Consider the following 18,962-nt stretch of genomic DNA (forward strand, 5'->3'; position numbering starts at 1 on the left):
CAGGTTCAGTGGTGACTGTTCACTCCTCAGACTATAGCCCATTTGTGAAACTAGTTCGTGCCTGCAGCTGGTTTTCTATCTCTGAGGAAAACCCAGGCCCATCTCAGAGTTCACAAAGTTTGCAGGCACATCCAAATTTTCGAGGGTGATTTTAATTTGAGTCCTATTCATTTGGGCTCTTCAGTTATTCCAGCACCATTTATTAAAAAGTCCAGGATTAAAGGTGGAACTCAGTGGTAGAGTGTTTGCCTAGCATGTGTGAGGTCCTGGGTCCAGTCCCCCCATACTGCCAAAAAAAAAAAAAAGGAAGATCCATCTTTGCCCTAGTGATTTAAGATGTCACCTTTGTTTACATAAGTTCTAAGTTGTGTGTCTTGGATCTGTGCCTCTTTCTGTTCTGTACCACTGGCCTGTTTATTCTTGTGGCTGTACCACGCTGTTTTAATTATAGAGGCTTTATAGTATGTTTTCATATCTGGTATGAAAAGTCTTCCCCACAACTTTTAATATTTCCTAGCTCTTCTTGCATGTTTGGTACTCTTGTCCTAAGATATTCAGCATCCACCTGGAAGGGCCTGGTGGACAGCAGGGGTGGAATAAGGGTTATAAGGGTTGAGTTGTCTCTTGGACCTGGGGGGGCTTACTTCGGTAAACTGGCTTTGTTACATTCTGTTCTCTTTTATATTCTTGAGCGCTGGAAGCTTGTAGTTACTGGATAGCTCTCATTTTCCCTGAACCCCCAAACAATCATGCAAGACTGTTTCTGATTTGTTGTTGGCAGTACTGGGCATAAAATTCAGTACCTATCACTGAACTACATTCTGTGTTTTTTGTTTGTTTTTTGTTTTTCCTACAGCCCCAGGCCTTTTTACTTTTATTTTGAGCAGGGTCTCACTAAGCTGCCCAGGCTGCCCTGGAACTTGTGAACCTCCTACTTCAGCCACCCAGGTCGCTGGGATCATAGGTGTGCACGACTCCACCTGGCTTCTAACAATTTGTCAATCAAAAAAATAGGAACTTTAAAAAGGAAAAGTAGTGCTCCTTTTGGCAACACATAGGCTAAAGTTGTGAATGAAGACAACTGCGTAAGGCAGAGGAGAGTCTGTGAGCCGTTTTACCTGGTGAGCATTCTGTGGTTTTTGATGTTTTTTTTTGGTACTGGGGATTGAGCCCCTAGGCACTTAACCACTGAACCACATCCCAAGCCCGTTTGTTTTTTTTTCTCATTAACATTTTTTTAGTTGTCAATGGACCTTTATTTAATTAATTAACTTATTTATATGTGGTGCTGAGAATCGAACCCTGTGCCCCACACATGCTAGGTGAGCACTCTACCACTGAGCTACAACCCCAGGACCCTCCCAGTCTTTTTTTATATTTTATTTAGAGACAGGGTCTTGCTGTGTTGCTCAGTGCCTTGCTAAGTTGCTGAGGCTGGCTTTGACCTTGCGATCTTCCTGCCTCACCTTCCTGCCTCACCTTCCTGAACCACTGGGATTACAGGTGTGCACCACCATGCCCAACCTATTATTTTTTATTTTGAGACATGATCTCATCAAGTTGCCCAAGATGACCTCAAACTTGGAATCCTCCTGCCTCAGCCTCCTAAGTAGCTAGGATTACAGGGGAGCACCTCCATACTCAGCAAAACAATCTTTAATGGATAGATTTGGATAAAGAACATACGTGAGTTTTCTGTACTCTTCTTGCAATTGTTCTATAAGCTTGAAATTATTTCAGAATAAAAATTGTTAAGGTCATTATGCTTCTGATATCATCTTGGCAAAAGCTTTCAGAAAGTCTACACAAGTTAGGTTCCCAGATCCTGCTTTGGTTCGCGTGTTGACCCTACAAAGAAAGCCCACAAATCAGGTAGACAGAGTCAGCAGTTAGGCAGAATCACTGTTGCTTTTCATGCCATGATTTCTGCTTCCTGAAGTGTTGATTATCCTGAGATCATGCAGACTCCTGTGCTGTTCCCCAACACAGCCCAAAGGAGATTAGGCCCATCTTCCAGCCCCGCTCATGGGCTGCTCTTCCACAAAGGGTCCTCACCTTCACTTGTTCTGCTTATCATATTGTGTTTTATTATAGACATTCTTGTGCATCTTATTTCTTGTTTGAGAATGAAAACTCTTGGGAGGGCAAATAAATCTATTTTACATTTCTCCTAGGCTGTGAAATGTGTTGTGTGAAGTAGACACAACTATTAGTTGGAAGGATAGATTAGATAACTCTTTCCCTGTTAGCTGTCAATCCCTGTGTAATCTCAGTATTAGACCCATTGAGACAACGGTACCAGGGAGTGGTTACTGTGGCCCAGGATCTAAATCTTCCTGGTCACTAATGGAGAGGAGGTTATGACAATAAAACGTACTTATTCCTCCATTTAGGAAATACAGTGGCAAAGCAAAACAAGTTGTGGAGCGATGAACTCAAGAGAGCTGAATGCCTTGCAGCTATGGTGGCAACTGGAGGCAACTCTGGGGCTTGCCAGGGACACTACAGGTTAGAAGGCTTGCCCAGCATGCACGAAGCCCTGGATTCAGTCTTCAGCACCACACACACACACACACACACACACACACACACACACACACACACACAGAGTACAGTTTAATGGTTTATAATACTCATGGAGTTGTGTAACCATCACCACAATCTACCATGGTTTTAAAAATTTTTTTCTTTTTTGGCGATGCTGGTGATTGAAACAGGTCCTTATATATGCTAGATAAGCACTGTGCCATTGAGCTACATCCCCATACCTCGCAACCAATTTTAGGGCGTTTTCATCACCTTGGGAAGAAGCTCCAAACCCATTTGCAATCACTCCCCATTCTTCCACCTATTCCTGAACTCTGAAATCACCATTCTACTTTTTTTGTTTGTTTGTTTTGTTTTTTCGGTACTGGGGATTGAACCCAGAGGGACTTAACCAATGACCTACACATCCCTAGCCCTTTTGTAATTTTTTATTTTGAGACAGGGCCTCGCTAAATTGCTGAGGCTAGCTTTGAACTTCTGATCCTCCAGTCTTAACCTCCCGAGTTGCTGGGATTATAGGTATGCACCACAATGCCCAATGCCTAAGCGCTTGTTTATTTTTTATTTTGAGGCGGTCTCACTAAATTGCTCAGGATCTTGTTAAGTTGCTGATGCTGGCCTGGAACTTGAAATCCTCTTGTCTCAGCCTCCCAAGTTACTGGGATTACAGGAATGCAACTCAGTGGTTAAGTGCCCCTAGGTTCAATCCCTGGTACCAAAATAAATAAATGCATAAAATAAAATATGTAGGGGCTGGGAGTGTAGCTCAATGATAGAGCATATGCTTGGCATGCAGGAAGCCATGGCTTCAATCCCTAGCATTAAAAAAAAATTATCTGAATTCAGACTATTGAGCCATATTTTAGCAGCATTAGCATATTTCATAATTTTGTGATTTTTTTTTTTTTTTTTTGGTACAGGGAATTGAATCTGGGGCACTTAACTACTGAGCTACATCCATAGCCCTTTCTATTTTGAGACAGGTTCTTACTAAGTTGCTGAGGCTGGCCTCAAATTTGTAATCCTTCTGCCTCAGCCTCCCCAGTTGCTGGGATTACAGGCGTGGGCCACTACATCTGACCTTTTATAACCTTTATCAGAGCGAGAACACCAGTAATTATCATGCATTAACTGGGGAGGACTGACCAACTCCCTAAGCCTTCCACAATGTAGTGTAGTGTTCACGTGCAAGAAGGCCATACATTGTACATTCTCTGTCTTTACCCTCTATGGGATGGTGAACCCAAAGGCAACATATGGAATTATTTCCACATTTCCAATGAGTGAGGGGGAAAATGTGATTTGCAAATGTCGTCAAGTGAAAAATGTGTTTCCATGCTACTAAGGTGACCAGCTGCATCTCTATATGTAAAAATGTTCTGCAGATGTGAGAAAATCCTTTCTGGGTTTATGAAAGTGAGAACAAGACCTCTTGAGCTGCCTCTGGCCTCAGGAGCATCACCAAGTGTGGTCCAGTCTGTATTCTTAGACTGCTCAGATCCCAGAGGCTTCATTTGTCAAGCAAACTGACAGATGTAGATCAGGAAAATACTGATCTGGTGCTTAAAAGAAAATATTTTTGTCAGTCGCTGAGTATTCACAATCAAAGAAGGTCTTGACTGTTACTCAGATTGTATTCTTGGTCTTGAGGCTTCCTTTAAAGTGCAAAGGAACCTTGATATTAAACCCAGTGTAGGGAAGTATGTTAATTTTACATCTTATAAATTACCATCTTATAAAGAGAAAAGGTTTATTTTGGAGCCAGAATAGAGTTCAGAGGTTATAATCCATGACTGATTTGCTCTGTTGTTTTGGTCAGGCAACACATCATGGCAGGAACATATGATACAGGAAAAATCACTCACCTCGTGGTCCTTGGGGCCAAAGAGAGCAAGGAGGGGACCAGGGACCCATTATCTCCTTCAAAGGCACACCCCCTTGACCTAAAGACCTCCCACTAGGCCCACATCTTAAAGGTTCTACAACCTTTCAGTCATACCAAGCTGAGAATCAAACTTAATTCATAGGCCTTTTAGGGACTCTTAAGATCCACACTATAGCAGAAAGAGTCAGTGGAACAGCATCTGGGTTCAACGAAGAAGACCAACTCACTTAGTGCTGATAATACCTGCGTCAGCTTCCCAGGATACTCAGAAATAGGAGGAATCAAGTGCTGGAGTGAAATATAGCTTGACAAAAGAGAGGGCAAATTCGAGTGTTTCTGTTGCTGGTTGATATTTTAAATGACACGAAAATAAACCCCATGTTTCAGCTCTATACCAGGAACTATATGCCTTTGAATTCCCTGGGGAACTACTTTGGTGACTTGATTCACTTGGTTGGGGCCATGATTCCTCACTTTCAGAAATTGTCCCTGCTGAGATTTGTTTTGTTTTTGTGTTGAGTATCGATCCCAGGGCCTTGTAGGCAAGCACTCTATCACTGAGTTATAGCCCATTTTACCTTATTTTTGAGACAGGGTCTCAGTAGTTTGTCCAGGCTGCCCTGGAACTAGCCATCCTCCTGGGATTCCTAGTGTGGGATTCCTAGCGTGCACGCCCAGTCTCTTTTTTTTAAATACAGTTCTTAGTATCCCAGGGGATTGGTTCCAGGATCCTGCTGGGATACCCAAATCCAAGGATGCTGAAATAACTCATATTAAGTGGCATAGTGCCTGTATATAACTAATGTACACCCTCCTGTATGCTTTACGTCATCTCTAGATTCACAATACCTAATACAATGTAAGTGACATGTAAATAGGTGTTATGCTATATTTTTTAGAGAATAGTGACAAGAAAAAAGTCCATACATGTTTAGTTCAGATGCAGTTTTTCCCCAAATATTTTCGATCCATAGTTGGTTGAATCTGCAGATGTGTTCACTTCAGATACAGAGAGCTGCCTGCGTGTCCACCGGGTGTCATATGGCAGCACACAACCATAGATTGCTCACCTGTTTCATAGTCCTCCATCTCCTTCCAAATGTGAAAATATTGGTTTGTTCTTGAAAATACAAAATAAATAAATAAATAAAACTACAACTCTTTCTATTTTATTTTTCCCAAATCTTTTTGTTGAGGGAGGACGATGAAAATAAAGCATCAAAGCCGAGTGTGGTCATGCATACCTGTAATCCCAGCTACTCAGGGGTCTGAGGCAGGAGGATCGCAAGTTCAAAGCCAGCCTCAGCAATTTAGGGAGTCACTGAGTTGCTAAGCAGCTCAGCAAGACCCTGTCTCTAAATAAAATACAAAAAAGGACTGGGGATGTGACTTGGTGGTTAAGTGCCTCTAGGTTCAATCCCTGGTACTAAGAGAAAGAAAGAAACGGAAGGAAGGAAGGGAGGGAGGGAAAGAAGAAAGAAAGTTAAGCATCGGGAGGCTCAGCTGTGCGTTTCACCATGCAGCTCTGTGTAGTAGCAGACTTACTATGTGGCTACAAGCTTTTCTGCTTCCTTTATCTCAATTTTCTTTTTTTTTTTTTGCTGCTGGGGAATGAACCCAGCGGCACTTAACCACTGAGCCATATCCCCAATCCTTTTTTATTTTGAGAAAGGGTCTCACTAAATTGCCTAGGGCCTCACCAAGTTTCCTGGCTTTGAACTCATGATCCTCCTGCCTCAGCCTCCCAAGCTGCTGGAATTACAGGTGTGTGCCACTGCACCCAGCTCAACTTATTTTGGGGATACAAATACCTTTTGGGTATGTTTGCTCAGAAAACTGTTCAGTTCAGAAGACAGTGGTGTTTTATAATTGTTATAGTTTCTTCTCTACTTTTTGCCTTCTTTTCATAAGCTGGGAAAACTGAGAGATATTAGAATGTTTAAAGCTGAACACCCTGTTAGCTTTATTTGTAAGGTAAAAACTCTTTAAAACTTAATTTATTGTTGTACAGTCATTTATGATCTAAACTAGATATTATATATGTATATAATATATGCACATACATATTATGTATTATATGCCTGTGTGTGTGGTATTGTGGATTCTACACCTGCTAGGCAGGTGCTGTGTCACTGAACTACATCCCCAGCAACTATATTTTTTAATCAAGTTACACTTAATATATATTATGCTTCAGAACTGATATACCAAAGTTCCAGCAGGAAAGGGCACTGGAAATTTTAATTGCATGGATTTTATTCCTCACTCCACCTCCTTCCCTGCCCAGATTTTCATTTTTTCCATTGAATAAAATTACAATTTTAAATGAGATATAATGCACATGATTCTCCATTTTAAAGTGTAGAAGTCCAGTGGTTTGTAGTGTATTTACTGTATTATGCAGCTGTTAACAGTATCTAACATTAAAAGCAACCCTTACCTGCCAGCATTCAAGGTCTCTCTGCCTCCCCTTCCCCTGGAAACCTCTCATCGACCTTCTATCCCTGAATTTGCCTCTGGACGTTACATAGCAGTGGAACCATACGCACGGTCTTTTGTCTGGCTTCCTTCACTTAGTGTTTCCATGGCTCATCTGCGTTGTGTGTGATGGTACTTCTGTCTTTTTCAGAGCTGAATTCCAGTGCATGGATAGATCACTATTGCTGATCCATTGGCCATTGGCCAGTTGATCAACACTTTCTCATTTCATTTTTTATTTAAATCACTTTTTGTTTTAAGATTTGGAAAGATCAGCTTGTTACTTTTTTTCCTTATGGCTTAAACATACCTAGATTTACTTTTTCTATTCTCTAGTGCAGTGATGGCCAGACTTTTTTTTTTTTTTTTTTTTTTTTGCGGTGCTGGGGATTGAACCCAGGGCCTTATGCTTGCGAGGCAGGCACTCTACCAACTGAGCTATATCCCCAGCCCCAGACTTCTTTTTGTAGGTGACATTAACAGCAAAATTTCTGTCAACTGTGTACAGTGCACATCAACTCCTTTATGGTAGTCACCATAAAACCCCACCAGAGTTAATCGGAAGAATGTTCTTACTGTTGATGTGATCTCAGAGGCATCCTACTTAGTTCATAATGAATAATTAATGCCAGAATAAATATGAACAATGCTGTATTATAAGGGAGCTCACTGTGCGAGGCCAAGCCTGGGACCAAGAGTAGCCACCTCCCTGGGCTGCTTGCACTGAAGGCCACACTGGCTTCAACAGCCTGCTGTTTCCACAGTGTCTTGGCTGGATTCCTCGAATGGCAGTGGAGGAAAGCTGCAGGCAGAGGCTGGGGTGGCACCCTTCCTTCAGATACCTGCGGGTCCACAGCCCCTTGGTGAGAACCGCGCTTAGGAAGAGATCCGGTCACTTGCTACATGTGGGAAAGCTCTTTGTATCTGTTTGAAAATCTTCATCCTTGCACACCTGTAATCCTGGCAACTCAGGAGGCTGAGGCAGAATTGCAAATTCAAGGCCAACTTCAGCAATTTAGCAAGGCCCTGAATCTACTTAGTGAGACCCTGTCTCAAAATGAAGGTTGTCTCAAAGTGAGGGCTGGGGATGTGGCTCAGTGATTAGGCACCCTAATCAATCCCCAGTACAAAACAAACAAACAACTTCATCCTTTTTCAGAGAAGTATTTGACATTTTAGTACTTGAAGTCACTTATAAAAATAAAAACAGTATTCAGAGATCAGACTGGAACTTTAAGCCAAAAACACTGTAAGGAATTGTAAAATATTGTTTTTTTTTTTGTTTTGTTTTGTTTTTTTTTCTTTCTTTTTTCTTTTTAAATCTAACAGTGGCAGTCTGGAGCAATTCAGTTTTCTGCGGGCTTTTAAAACTGGGACAGAAGCATTCCACTATGAGATTTCCATCTCCCTCTTTTTCTCTCTCTCTCAGCGTTAAAGATAATTAGAAGACTCTCCCCTGGCTTCTTAACCTCACCCGAGTCCTTTAATAAATGTGATGCCAAGGCCCCAAAAGAACCTTTGAATCAAGAAAAGATTTTATAGTGTTCACTTTAGCAAGCAAGGAGATACATAGGATTAGATTAGGATTTGATTAATAAATAGGTTATAGATGTTAGAATTTTTAAGATATTTAACATTTTTCTCCAATTTTAAGACAGTTTTAAAAAGTTACAGAAATGTTCAAATATATGAAAATATATGACCTCTTATGTACCCATCCTACAGCTTCAAAATTTTTTGTGACATTTTAAGTCTAATTAGAATTATTAGTAATAATTAAGCCTATCTGGTTAACAGGAAGCTCTATTTTTATGGAAATCGGTCGAGTGGGAAAATGTGTTAATACCATTCATTCATTCATTCTCCCTCTTGGTAAGCAGTCTGAATCACAAAGCCAGATTGTCTAAGATGAAATAAAGAATGCTGGGTAGTGTAAGCATCTTCCAAGACTTTTTCTTTTTTTTGAACTGGGGATTGAACCCAGAGGTGCTTTACCACTGAGCCACATCCCCAGCCCTTTTTATTTTTTTTTTATTTTGAGACAGGGTCTCACTAAGTTGCTGGGACTGGCCTTGAATTTGTAATCCTCCTGCCTTAGCCTCCTAAGTCTCTGGGATTACAGGCCTGTGTCACCACACCCAGCTAAGACTTTTGACTTACCATATTTAAATGCAGATTCCACACCAGCCTCCAGATAGTTGGTTTTGGTACTTAAGAGAGGTACCCAAAAATTTTCATGTCTGCCAGGGTTTCCAGGTTAATGGAACAGATCCCTAGTGGACCCCACTTTGAGAAATGACTCCATTATCCAGACTACAAAATGATAGTAACATTTATAGCAATAGTTTAAGTCACCAAGTACTCTCAGCAAAGTAGGCTAATTTATTATTTTTAATCATCAGAGTCAAAAAAGGAAAAGTAAAATTTTAATGGGAGCAGCATCTTCCATAGCTCTGGATTCGTAAGTGTTGATGTGCCAATTGCTGAGTGTGTAGGGGTTTCTGTGCCCTCCTGACTTCCAATCTCTGAAGACCACTTGAACTTGCCCTCAGAAAACAGCATCAGCTGTTTGTCTGGAGCCTCTGGTTTTAGTGTTAGAAGTTATTGCTGCCTGATGGGAAGCTGATTCACTCAGCACCATGTTTTTGGAGGGTAAGTGCTTCTTGTGATCTTTAATCTCGAAGTCTGTATGTGGTCTCTGTGCATTAGACATAGTGAGCTTTTCTTTTGGAAAAGCTCTGCTTCCTGAGATGAGTAGGAAACCTGTTCCCTTGGAGGGAGAGCCTGGTTACAGCCTGCTGGTGACGCCAGCACAGTCCTGGTGCCCTCCCTGAGAACAGAGGCCCAGCCTTACTTTTCTTTGAGTTCCCAGAGCACTGTGCACATACAGCCTAGCCCCAGTCATGGTGAAGAGGGTGCCAGCTTGAAGGAGGAGGGTGGGTGGAAGGTCCTGGCTCATACAGAACAGGGCTGGGTGGTGTGGATTTGGTCTGTGTGGAGCCAGAGTGCAGCCCCTGGAGAGCAAGGAGCAGGGTGCAGAGTAGCTGCTCCTTTGCCATCCCTTGTGGCCCTCTGCCAGAGGAGGACAGAAGGGCACTGTCTGTGGGCCTGCTACATGGGAGGCTCCAGAAGCCTCATCTGTGCCAAGCATTATGAGAGGGACAATGAGTTCCTTCCTGTCCTTGAAAGGCCTTTCAGGCTCTCCCGCATCATAGGATGGGTGAGCCCGGGAGCCTGGCTTCTTTCAAGAACTGGGCTTGGTTGCAACACAGATCTACACCAGAATGTACAGTGCTGCAGAGTTTCTAGTAAGGGGACAGCCAGCTCATGGGTAGGCCCCAGCTCCATGCCCTCTCCACAACCACCCAGTTTGGTAGGCCTGTGGGTCCCTGTCCTAGTGGTGCAGTTCAGGGTTCTCTGCCTCCCGCTCTCTACTCTTGCAGCCCGTGTTCACTTATTTCTTTGTCTCTTCCTGTTCCCAAGAGTTATTTGCATGTCTTAAATCCCAGCCCTTTGATTTCTTGGAGACAGTGGTGCCCTGTGACCCAACGTGTAAACCAGCATGGGAGAGGGGTAGGAGTATTGGAAACTTGAGAAGGAGTGGGGAGAGGAAAAGGAACGTGAATCCCCAAGTCTCTCAGTCAAGAAGGCAGCTCCTGTCCACTGGGAGAGACTAGCTCTTCAGTGTTTGTGCTTTCCAGAATATAACCCATCCTGCTGCCTTTCTGGTAGGCCTCGTCTTCTTCACCCCCTCTACCTGAGCAGTGTCCATCTGTGCTGGGGTTGAGAGACATTCCCACAGAGTTCTCCAGGGACTTGCTGTAGAAATCATATACTTTGGTCACTTACTTGAGTTCATTTGGAGTCAGACACTAGAACATTCTACAGAATTGAGGCCTCTTCTTTGGCATCCACTTGATCTTTTTTATTTTTTAGGGTTGCCAAGATGATCTAGTTTTCCATGGGTCAGACAGATGACCCAGTGACCAGGGGCTTCTCCTCCTTGGTTGAGAGCAGCTGGGAGACCCTCTCCTGGTGGGACTCCATGGTTAAGGCGGGTATGGATTTACGCACACCAGCACCGTCAGGCCAGGAGAGTAGAGTAGTCCAGGGGAGAGATTTCTGGTTTTTGTTTTAAATAAGGGGACAACTCTTCTTTGGGGACTGTTAGCTCATTACAGTGGTTCTTGGCCTGAAAAAGCACCCAGATTCATTATATTTAAGTTCGGCGAAGGTTCTAGTTGTCCCCCAGGTGTCTCTTCCCACAGTTTCCCACCCACCTGGTCAACCATGGTCCCAAAATGCAGTGCAATAAGATATTTTGAGAGAGAGACTATATTCATATAACTTTTATTACAGCATATTATTCTATTTTATTATTAGTTATTGTTGGTAATATCTTACTATGCCTAATTTTAAACTAAACTTCGTCTGGGTATGCAGGTAAAAGAGAAAACTAGACATAGGGTTCCATAGTAACTGTGGTTTTAGGCCACAGTTCTGGGGGTCTTGGAACATATCCCCCATAGATAAGGGGAGGCTTCTATATGTTTTCCTAAAATTGTTGATGACCTTGGCTAAAAGATGCAAATAAGGAGGTTGGTAGGGGGTCTGAGACAGGGTGTCTCAGCATTGTGCCCCCTGGGGTGGGGAGTCTGAATGGCACATTTCTGACATCCCCACTCCTGGGTGAAATTGGTCAGGGATAAAGAGTGTGGAGTGTGGACTCGAGATCTGCTGTCCTGGCAGGGAGGCCTGACTGGCAGGGCTCACTGAGTGTGCATCCCTGTTCCCCCAGGCCACCTGGAGCTCCTCTTGTTGCTGACATGATGACAGTGTGCAGGCCAGCCGAGGGCAGCCACAGCCAGACTGAAAACCTGAGTTACAGGTTGGCTCACAAGTAAGAATCATCACCCCATGCGCTTCACCCGCAACTTAGGCCTGCTTCTTAGTCTCCTTCCTTTTGCCACTACCTTTCCTCCTCACTGACCCTACTCCTTGAACTGAGTAGGTTTCATTCTAATGAACCTCCCATAAATCATCTCCCTACACTGCACTTAAAACTCAGACCACTACTGTCATGTACAACTAATAAGAACAACAAAAAGACTCAGACCAAAGTAGTCAAGAGAAGTCTGACTGGTGCCCAGTATGTTCTAGTGACTTTAGACCGTATCCCCATTGTGCACTCCAGGCCAGGGGTTATTTTTCTAAGTACTAGCACGTGCAAGCATTTCACTTATCTTTGAGCCCCTGAATCTTTGCATCTGTATCTTCCTCATTTTATATCAGCATATTGGTTTCCTACTCCCAGATGGAGCCTTTTCTCTGATACTCTGGCATTCTACAAATACTGATACTCTGATACATTCTACAAAGCATTTGGCAATCACTTAGCTGGTCACAGCTTGTCCCATAGACCCAAGCCCATTTTGGGATGGCAGAATCCTGAAAACAGGAACTCTGGAAACTCTTGAGTATAACACATGAAGAAGGTACTCTGTCTTCAGGGACACTTAGAACGGTTTCACCACCCTTGCCTTCTTTGCTTGAGCTCAATAAATCTGAAGAGCTCTTCTGGCAAGCCATCCTTTGTTCCTTCTCAGTCCAGCTAGGGCCTCAGTGACTGAAAAGTCACTCCAGGTGTGTGGGATCTTAGACAACAAATGGAATGATTATAATGACACAGTCACCACTATTGATACCAAGATTTATAATGTCTGCTGTACTCTGGGCACATTATGAATATTAAGTTAGCCATTCATTTATTCATTGACTCAATACATATTTACCAGTTGTTTACTATGTACCAAGAATAGTAAACAAGATCAGTTTGGCCTCTGCAGTCAGAAAGTTCCAATATGTTGTTTAGAGATAGGGTTTCATTAAGTTGCTTAGGGCCTTACTAAATTGCTGAGATTGACTTTGAATCTGTGATCCTCCTGCCTCAGCCTCCCAAGTCGCTGGAATTAAAGGCATGCACCACCACACCTGGCAGAATTTTTATTTATTTATTTATTTATTTTCAGTTGTCGATGGACCTTCATTTTATTTATTTATATGTGGTGCTGAGGCTTGAACCCAGTGCCTAACACATGTGAGGCAAGTGCTCTTCCACTGAGCCACAACCCCAGCCCTAGAATTCTTATTTTAAGAAGGAAAAAGATGGAGCAAGACTCAAACCTAAATCCTTGCAATTCTAAACCCCATGTATTTATCTACTGTGCAATATGGTCCAGTTGCATGTGATGGTTATATATTCTGTCATCACTTGTCACCAAGCATGCACTAACCCTAATTGTGTTTTTGTGTCTGTCCTCTTATTACATCTTGCTTGTGGCATCATAAGAGCAGGGACTATAAGTCCTGCCTTTTGAGCCCTCAGTAAAATAGCAATAGTCTGATCATGGTTCTGACTAAAATCTGAATTCATGCAAATGTCATCAGTGTTGACAGGACAATTAAAAATATTTTTCTTTTTTGTAAGTACTCCGTTACGAATCCTAATTGTTTATTTAAATAAGGAATTCTGCTTTCATATCCATGGAAAATGTGTTTACATTTTCACAAGTTTCTAATTTATGCTGTGTAACTAAGAACACCAGCATAATTTGTGTGCCAGTGTCTCAACTGAGGGACAAGTCTTTACATAGACAACTGTTAGTCTTTGGAATGAACAGTTATAGTAACAGGATGCATGAAACTGCTAATGATTCATCCCGTACGGAGAACCTTAACTGGAGTTTCTGAATCCCTGTAGAGTCAGATTTATATATATTCAGAAAATGTGCCCATGAGGCTGGTCCATGAATGCTTGCTAATTTCAGCACTTCTAAGATCACCATGCTCAGTTATAACTTTGTTGGTGGAAGAATGTTTAGCATTTCAGAACACATATTCTCATTCTTAGTAGAGTGAGTTTAAAAATGTTTTTCTTTCAAAATAATTTTTAGCGTCTTCATGGTACTATCTAATCTCCTCAAATCACATTTGGAAGTTTATATCCCCATGTATATGTTCTGGACCAGAACTCTCTGCCATCGTGGAAGTGTTCCTTCTGCTCTGCCTACTCTAGAGCCGTCAGCCACATGAGGCTACTGAGTACTTACCTTGCAACTGGTGCAACTGAGGGACAAAAGCTTTAATTTAATAGGAATTAGTGGCAAATGTATTGGACAGTGCATTTCTAGGCCATGTGTAAAATCCACATCTGCCTGTTTATTCAGACATTCATTTATACAGCAGATATTTATTGGCTACTTGCTCTGCCAGTGTTGTTTTAGGTCCTGGGGGAGCAGCAGTAGCAAAAACAGGCCTAAACAACAAAACAACTACTACCCTTGGTGACAGTCTATTGCAGTAGGGCTCACAGTCCAGAGGAGGTTCATTCTAAGTACACTCAACTCATTGTGGCTTTACCCACCCAATTCAGGATAGTTGTCAAGCCCAGAATTAGCAAAAACTTCATGACTTATTGTTCAGTTTTTGGTTTTTGGTACTGGGGAATGGAACCCAGGGGCACTTAACCTCTGAGCCACATCCCCAGTCCTTTTATTTTTTATTTTGAGTCTGCCTCTCCCTAAATTGTTAAGGGTCTTGCCAAGTTGCTGTGACTGGCCTTGAACTTGTGATCCTCCTGCCTTACCCTCCTGTGGTACTGGGATCACAGATGTGTGCCACTATACCTGCCCTCTTTTAGTTTTTAAATAGTCATTGTAAAGAATTGCCATGGATAAGAAAAACAAGGAATACTTAGATTGTATGATCTTTTTCCTCATGAAATTAATCCGGGGCTAGGAGTGTGACTCGGGTAGAGCACTTGCCTCCTGGTTAGGCTCTGGGTTGAGCCCTTAGCACTGCAAATTAAGTAAATGAAAGAGAAAGGAAAGAAGGGAGGGAGGGAATTAAGGAGGGAGAAAGAAAGAGTTACTTTGTATTTATTGGGGGGAAAATAATAGCCCCACCATTTATTGTATACTTATATACTAGACACTTTATGTGGACTGGCTCATTAAATGTTTACAGCCTCCTCATTAGATGCATATTGTTATCATTATTATCTTCATTTTACAGGTGAGGAAACTGAAGTTTAGAAGACTTAAATAAGTTGCCCATGCTTAGTGGTTGAATTAAGATTCAAACTTCAACTGGGGCTGTAGTTCAGTGGTAGAGCGCTTGCCTAGCCTGCGTGAGGCACTGGGTTTGATCCTCAGCACCACATAAAAAAATAAGTAAATAAAATAAAGGTATTATGTCTATCTACAACTAAAAAAAATTTTAAAAAATAAAAGATTCAAACCCAATTGCTGCTTTTTATTCCACCATGCTATCTGCCCAAGAGGAACATAGAAGTGGTTTTTTTAAATGATGATATCAACATTTGTGGTTTGCAACTAGTATGTAACATTTATAAGTAAGTTCTAGTGAATCTCGATGACCCGCCAAGCACAACTAAGAATCCCCTCACCCCGTGTTTGTCTTTCTGGCTCAGGGTCAAGGTGGAAGGTCCAGCCGCTGGAGAAGCCCTTCTAAGGCAACCATTTCAGTCCTACATCCCTTCTGCCAAGACTGATCGGGAGTCGCCCTTCAGAAGGAACCCCCTGGGAAGCCTGAACAACCTCATGCTGGAGGCGAGAGTGGACATGTTCGGGTCAAACATGATCATTAGTGGCCCGGCTGCAGACCTCGGCCCCAACGAAGCCAGCAGGGCCGGAAGGAAGGAGCTAGATGGTGTCCAGAACCCCCGCCTGTGCGCCCGAGCTGGAGCCCGGCACAAGGCCCTCAGCATAAAGGACAAGATTTCCGAGTGGGAAGGCAAGAAGGAGTTGCCCGCTGCAGCAGCTGGCAGGCGAGTGGACGAACAGGAGGATTACCTGCCGTCGTGCGTGATGGACAGAAGTAGCGAGGTCGCGAGAACTCGTGTCGCGGAAGCTAAGAATGGACTGAGGTCTGAAACAGAGAGCCCTGAGAGTGAGAGGTGCAGAGGCACAGTGAAAGTTGGGGATCAGGACCTAGAGAGGAGGCCAGACCTCTGCCATCCCGACCGGGAGCCAGAGCCCTGTGGGGGCAGAGGCCGGGAGCTGAGGTTCTGCAAGCCGCGCTTCCAGAATGATCACCTCTCGGTGCTGAAGCAGGTCAAGAAACTGGAGCAGGCGTTGAAGGACGGGTCGGCGGGCTTGGATCCCCAGTTGCCAGGGACTTGCTATTCCCCACACTGCCTGCCTCTCAAGGCAGAGGAGGAGCCCTCGCCTCCCGAGAACCACCGGGGTGGCACAGAAGCCGGCCGCAGGGGCCACCACTTGGACCCAGAGGGCAGGGAGCCCACCTCTGAGGCCACAGAGGGGTCCCCTACAAAGCCCTTCATCAACCCCCTGCCCAAACCCCGGAGAACGTTCAAACATGCCGGAGAGGGAGACAAGGAAGGGAACCCAGGCGTTGGCTTCAGGAAAGAGAAAAGAAACCTGCCTCCCCTGCCGGCCCTGCCTCCCCCACCGCTGCCCTCCTCCCCACCTCCTGCCTCTGTGAACAGAAGGCTCTGGACCGGGAGGCAGAGGCCCAGTGCTGACCACAGGTAGGTGCCGCCTGACTGGTGCAGCTTTTTAAATGTGCTATAGCTTAGGCCTGGTCCCAGCTGCCTCTTCTCAGCATAATTATTTGTCACATTAAACTGAGGGATCTCACTCTTAGTTATTGGAGACTGTTTATAGCATAAATTAGTTTGTTGATTAACCTGAAAGCATGGTTACCACACGTTTTATGTTTGTTCTCACTCCTAAAAAAAGAGTATTTGCTTTTAAAAATTACCCTTCATATGTGATAAAGACTTATAGTTGGGTCAGTGACCAAGAGTCAAGTGAAGAATTTGTGTGAAATTTGTAGTCTTCTAACTGGTAGTGCCTGGTAGCTACTTGGATCTTGCAACTCTCTTTTCATGTTTTCTCTTGGAATGGGCTTGAAAAGCACATTGTCTGGGTCCACCCTGGCCTGTTGTTTACCTGTGTAACCTCGAACAAGTTAACTTCCCGAAGCCTCGTTTCCTTATTTATTCATAAAGGTGCATCACTGTATTTGATAATATTAAAACAGAACATTAAATAATAAAGTATGTTAATGCTTAAAAATAAAATCTATGCTTTGGAAATAATTTTCTGCTTCGAAACATCATTTTTGGTCCATTTCTAATTTATTTAATACCCACTAATCTAGAAACCTGGTTTAGAGCAGAACTTTTCCAAACTGTTGTCTGTACCTACTTTCCTTCTTTGCCTTCTGTCTTTTCTTGGCCCACTCCATTTGGACTTTGGCCCTCCGTCCAGAAGCAAATCTTGCCCAAGGCCACCGGAACCTTCCTACTTAGTAAGTCCAATTGCCAATTCTCTGTTCTTTTCTTAATTGACCTGTCTTGATATTTGAGGACAACTGCTAACTTGCCTCATCTTGAATCACTGTCTTCATTTGACTTCTGGTTCAGCCACTTCCCTGCTGACCGGGAAGTCCTCTTCTCTGGCTTCTCTCCTTATTTGTTTCAAGTAGCACCCCTTCTCCTAACCCCTGCCCACTCCAAGCCAGGATCAGATCAGGGACTTCTCTCCTCCACTCCCCCCCACCCTCTAAGTGAGCTCATCCAGTTCTGTCACTTTAATGTTAGTTACATGCTTATAATTCCCAAATTTAGATCTCCAGTCCTGACTCCCAATCCCAGCTTCAGGTTTGTGTAGTCATCTCCTGCTTAGATCTCGATTTGGTTGTGTAATAGTTGGGACTTAACATGTCCCAACCTATATTCTAATCCAGAACACCACTAACTACCCATCTCCTCCCAAAATAATCATCTTCTTAAATGGCATCACCCTTCACTTAGTTCTTAGGCCAGAGAGCCAGTAGTCTTTTTTGATTCTTTTCTTTCACACACCCCATCTAATTCATCAGCAAGTCCTTCAGTCCTGGTTTTAAAACTTTACCTTGATTCTGACTGCATCTTCTCCACTGCTACTCCTTTAACTACTTTGGATCCACTGCCCACCCCCAGGATGCTCATTCCTCAGGAGCCAGAGAAGTCTTCCGAAAGTATACATTAGATGATGTCACTCCCCACTCAGTGTGGTCTGTCAGGTAGGACTCTTTTACCTTCAAATAACATAACTTCTTATGTTCTCTTCCAAGGAAAAAGATTTCATATTTTACAATTTTATATGCATATGTAAATTACTTCCTTTTGAAAATGAAATCATGCTGTATATATCATATTTTTACTTAGTATATCATTGAGCTTTTTCAATGTTGCCACCTTTCTGTTTGGAGGGTGGAGGTTGTACCAAGGATTGAACCCAGAGATGCTTTACCACTGAGCTGCATCCCCAGACTTTTTTTATTTATAATTTTGAGACAGGGTCTTGATAAGTTACTTAGTGCCTCTCCAATTGCTGAAGCCAGCCTCAAAGTTGTGACCCTTCCTTCTCAACCTCCAGAGTCACTGGGATGATAGGCATGTGCCACCACAACCAGCACTGTCTTCCTTTTTTAACTACAACATTCTTTATATTGTGTTGATAAACTGTATTTTATTTAGCCATTCCCCTACTGATGACTCTTAGGTTGTTCCTGGTTGACAGGTCATGCCATATTATGTATCTTATAGTATTAGAGGGAACTCTGAAACCAGAGCACTTACTAGTTGTGCTACTTACTAGCTGTATGGCATTGTATGAACCACTAAATTTTCATTGGACTCATTTTACTCATCTGTGATAATTATAGTATCCACTTCATAGGGTTGTTGAGAAAATTAGAGTTAATATGTAGAAACATAAATTTGGAACAGTCTGGAATATAATAAATCCTTAATAAATGTTGGCTGTTTTTTTCTCCATTCTGTTTAATTAGTCAGACTATATCCTTTCCAGTAGTAAACTATTTAAATTATTTTTGCTTTATAATATACTTTAATATCTAGTGGAGCTTACAGAAATGTCTTGTTGCTAATCACTTAGTTGATTCTGCTGGATTTTCTGTATTTGCTATTATGTCATGTGCCAAAAAAGAAATCATTTGG

At 42.8% G+C, this 18,962-nt stretch overlaps 1 protein-coding gene across 11 annotated transcripts in view; it reads left to right on the forward strand.

Moving 5' to 3' along the window:
- Positions 1 to 18,962, forward strand: part of DENND2A (DENN domain containing 2A) — a 117,675-nt gene that overhangs the window by 48,544 nt on the left and 50,169 nt on the right. For 6 of the 11 annotated variants that reach the window (XM_079150089.1, XM_079150087.1, XM_079150088.1 and 3 more), the window contains 2 exons: positions 11,709 to 11,810; positions 15,402 to 16,481. In XM_079150089.1, coding sequence (XP_079006215.1) covers positions 11,737 to 11,810; positions 15,402 to 16,481 — 1,154 coding nt within the window. In that variant the 5' untranslated portion in view covers positions 11,709 to 11,736. Of the gene's footprint in view, positions 1 to 9,591; positions 10,969 to 11,708; positions 11,811 to 15,401; positions 16,482 to 18,962 lie in introns of those variants that run through there. The other 5 variants (XM_079150083.1, XM_079150090.1, XM_079150082.1 and 2 more) reach the window with 2 other exon arrangements.

This window comes from Sciurus vulgaris (genome assembly GCF_902686455.1).
Source record: "Sciurus vulgaris genome assembly, chromosome: 8".
NCBI lineage: Eukaryota > Metazoa > Chordata > Mammalia > Rodentia > Sciuridae > Sciurus > Sciurus vulgaris.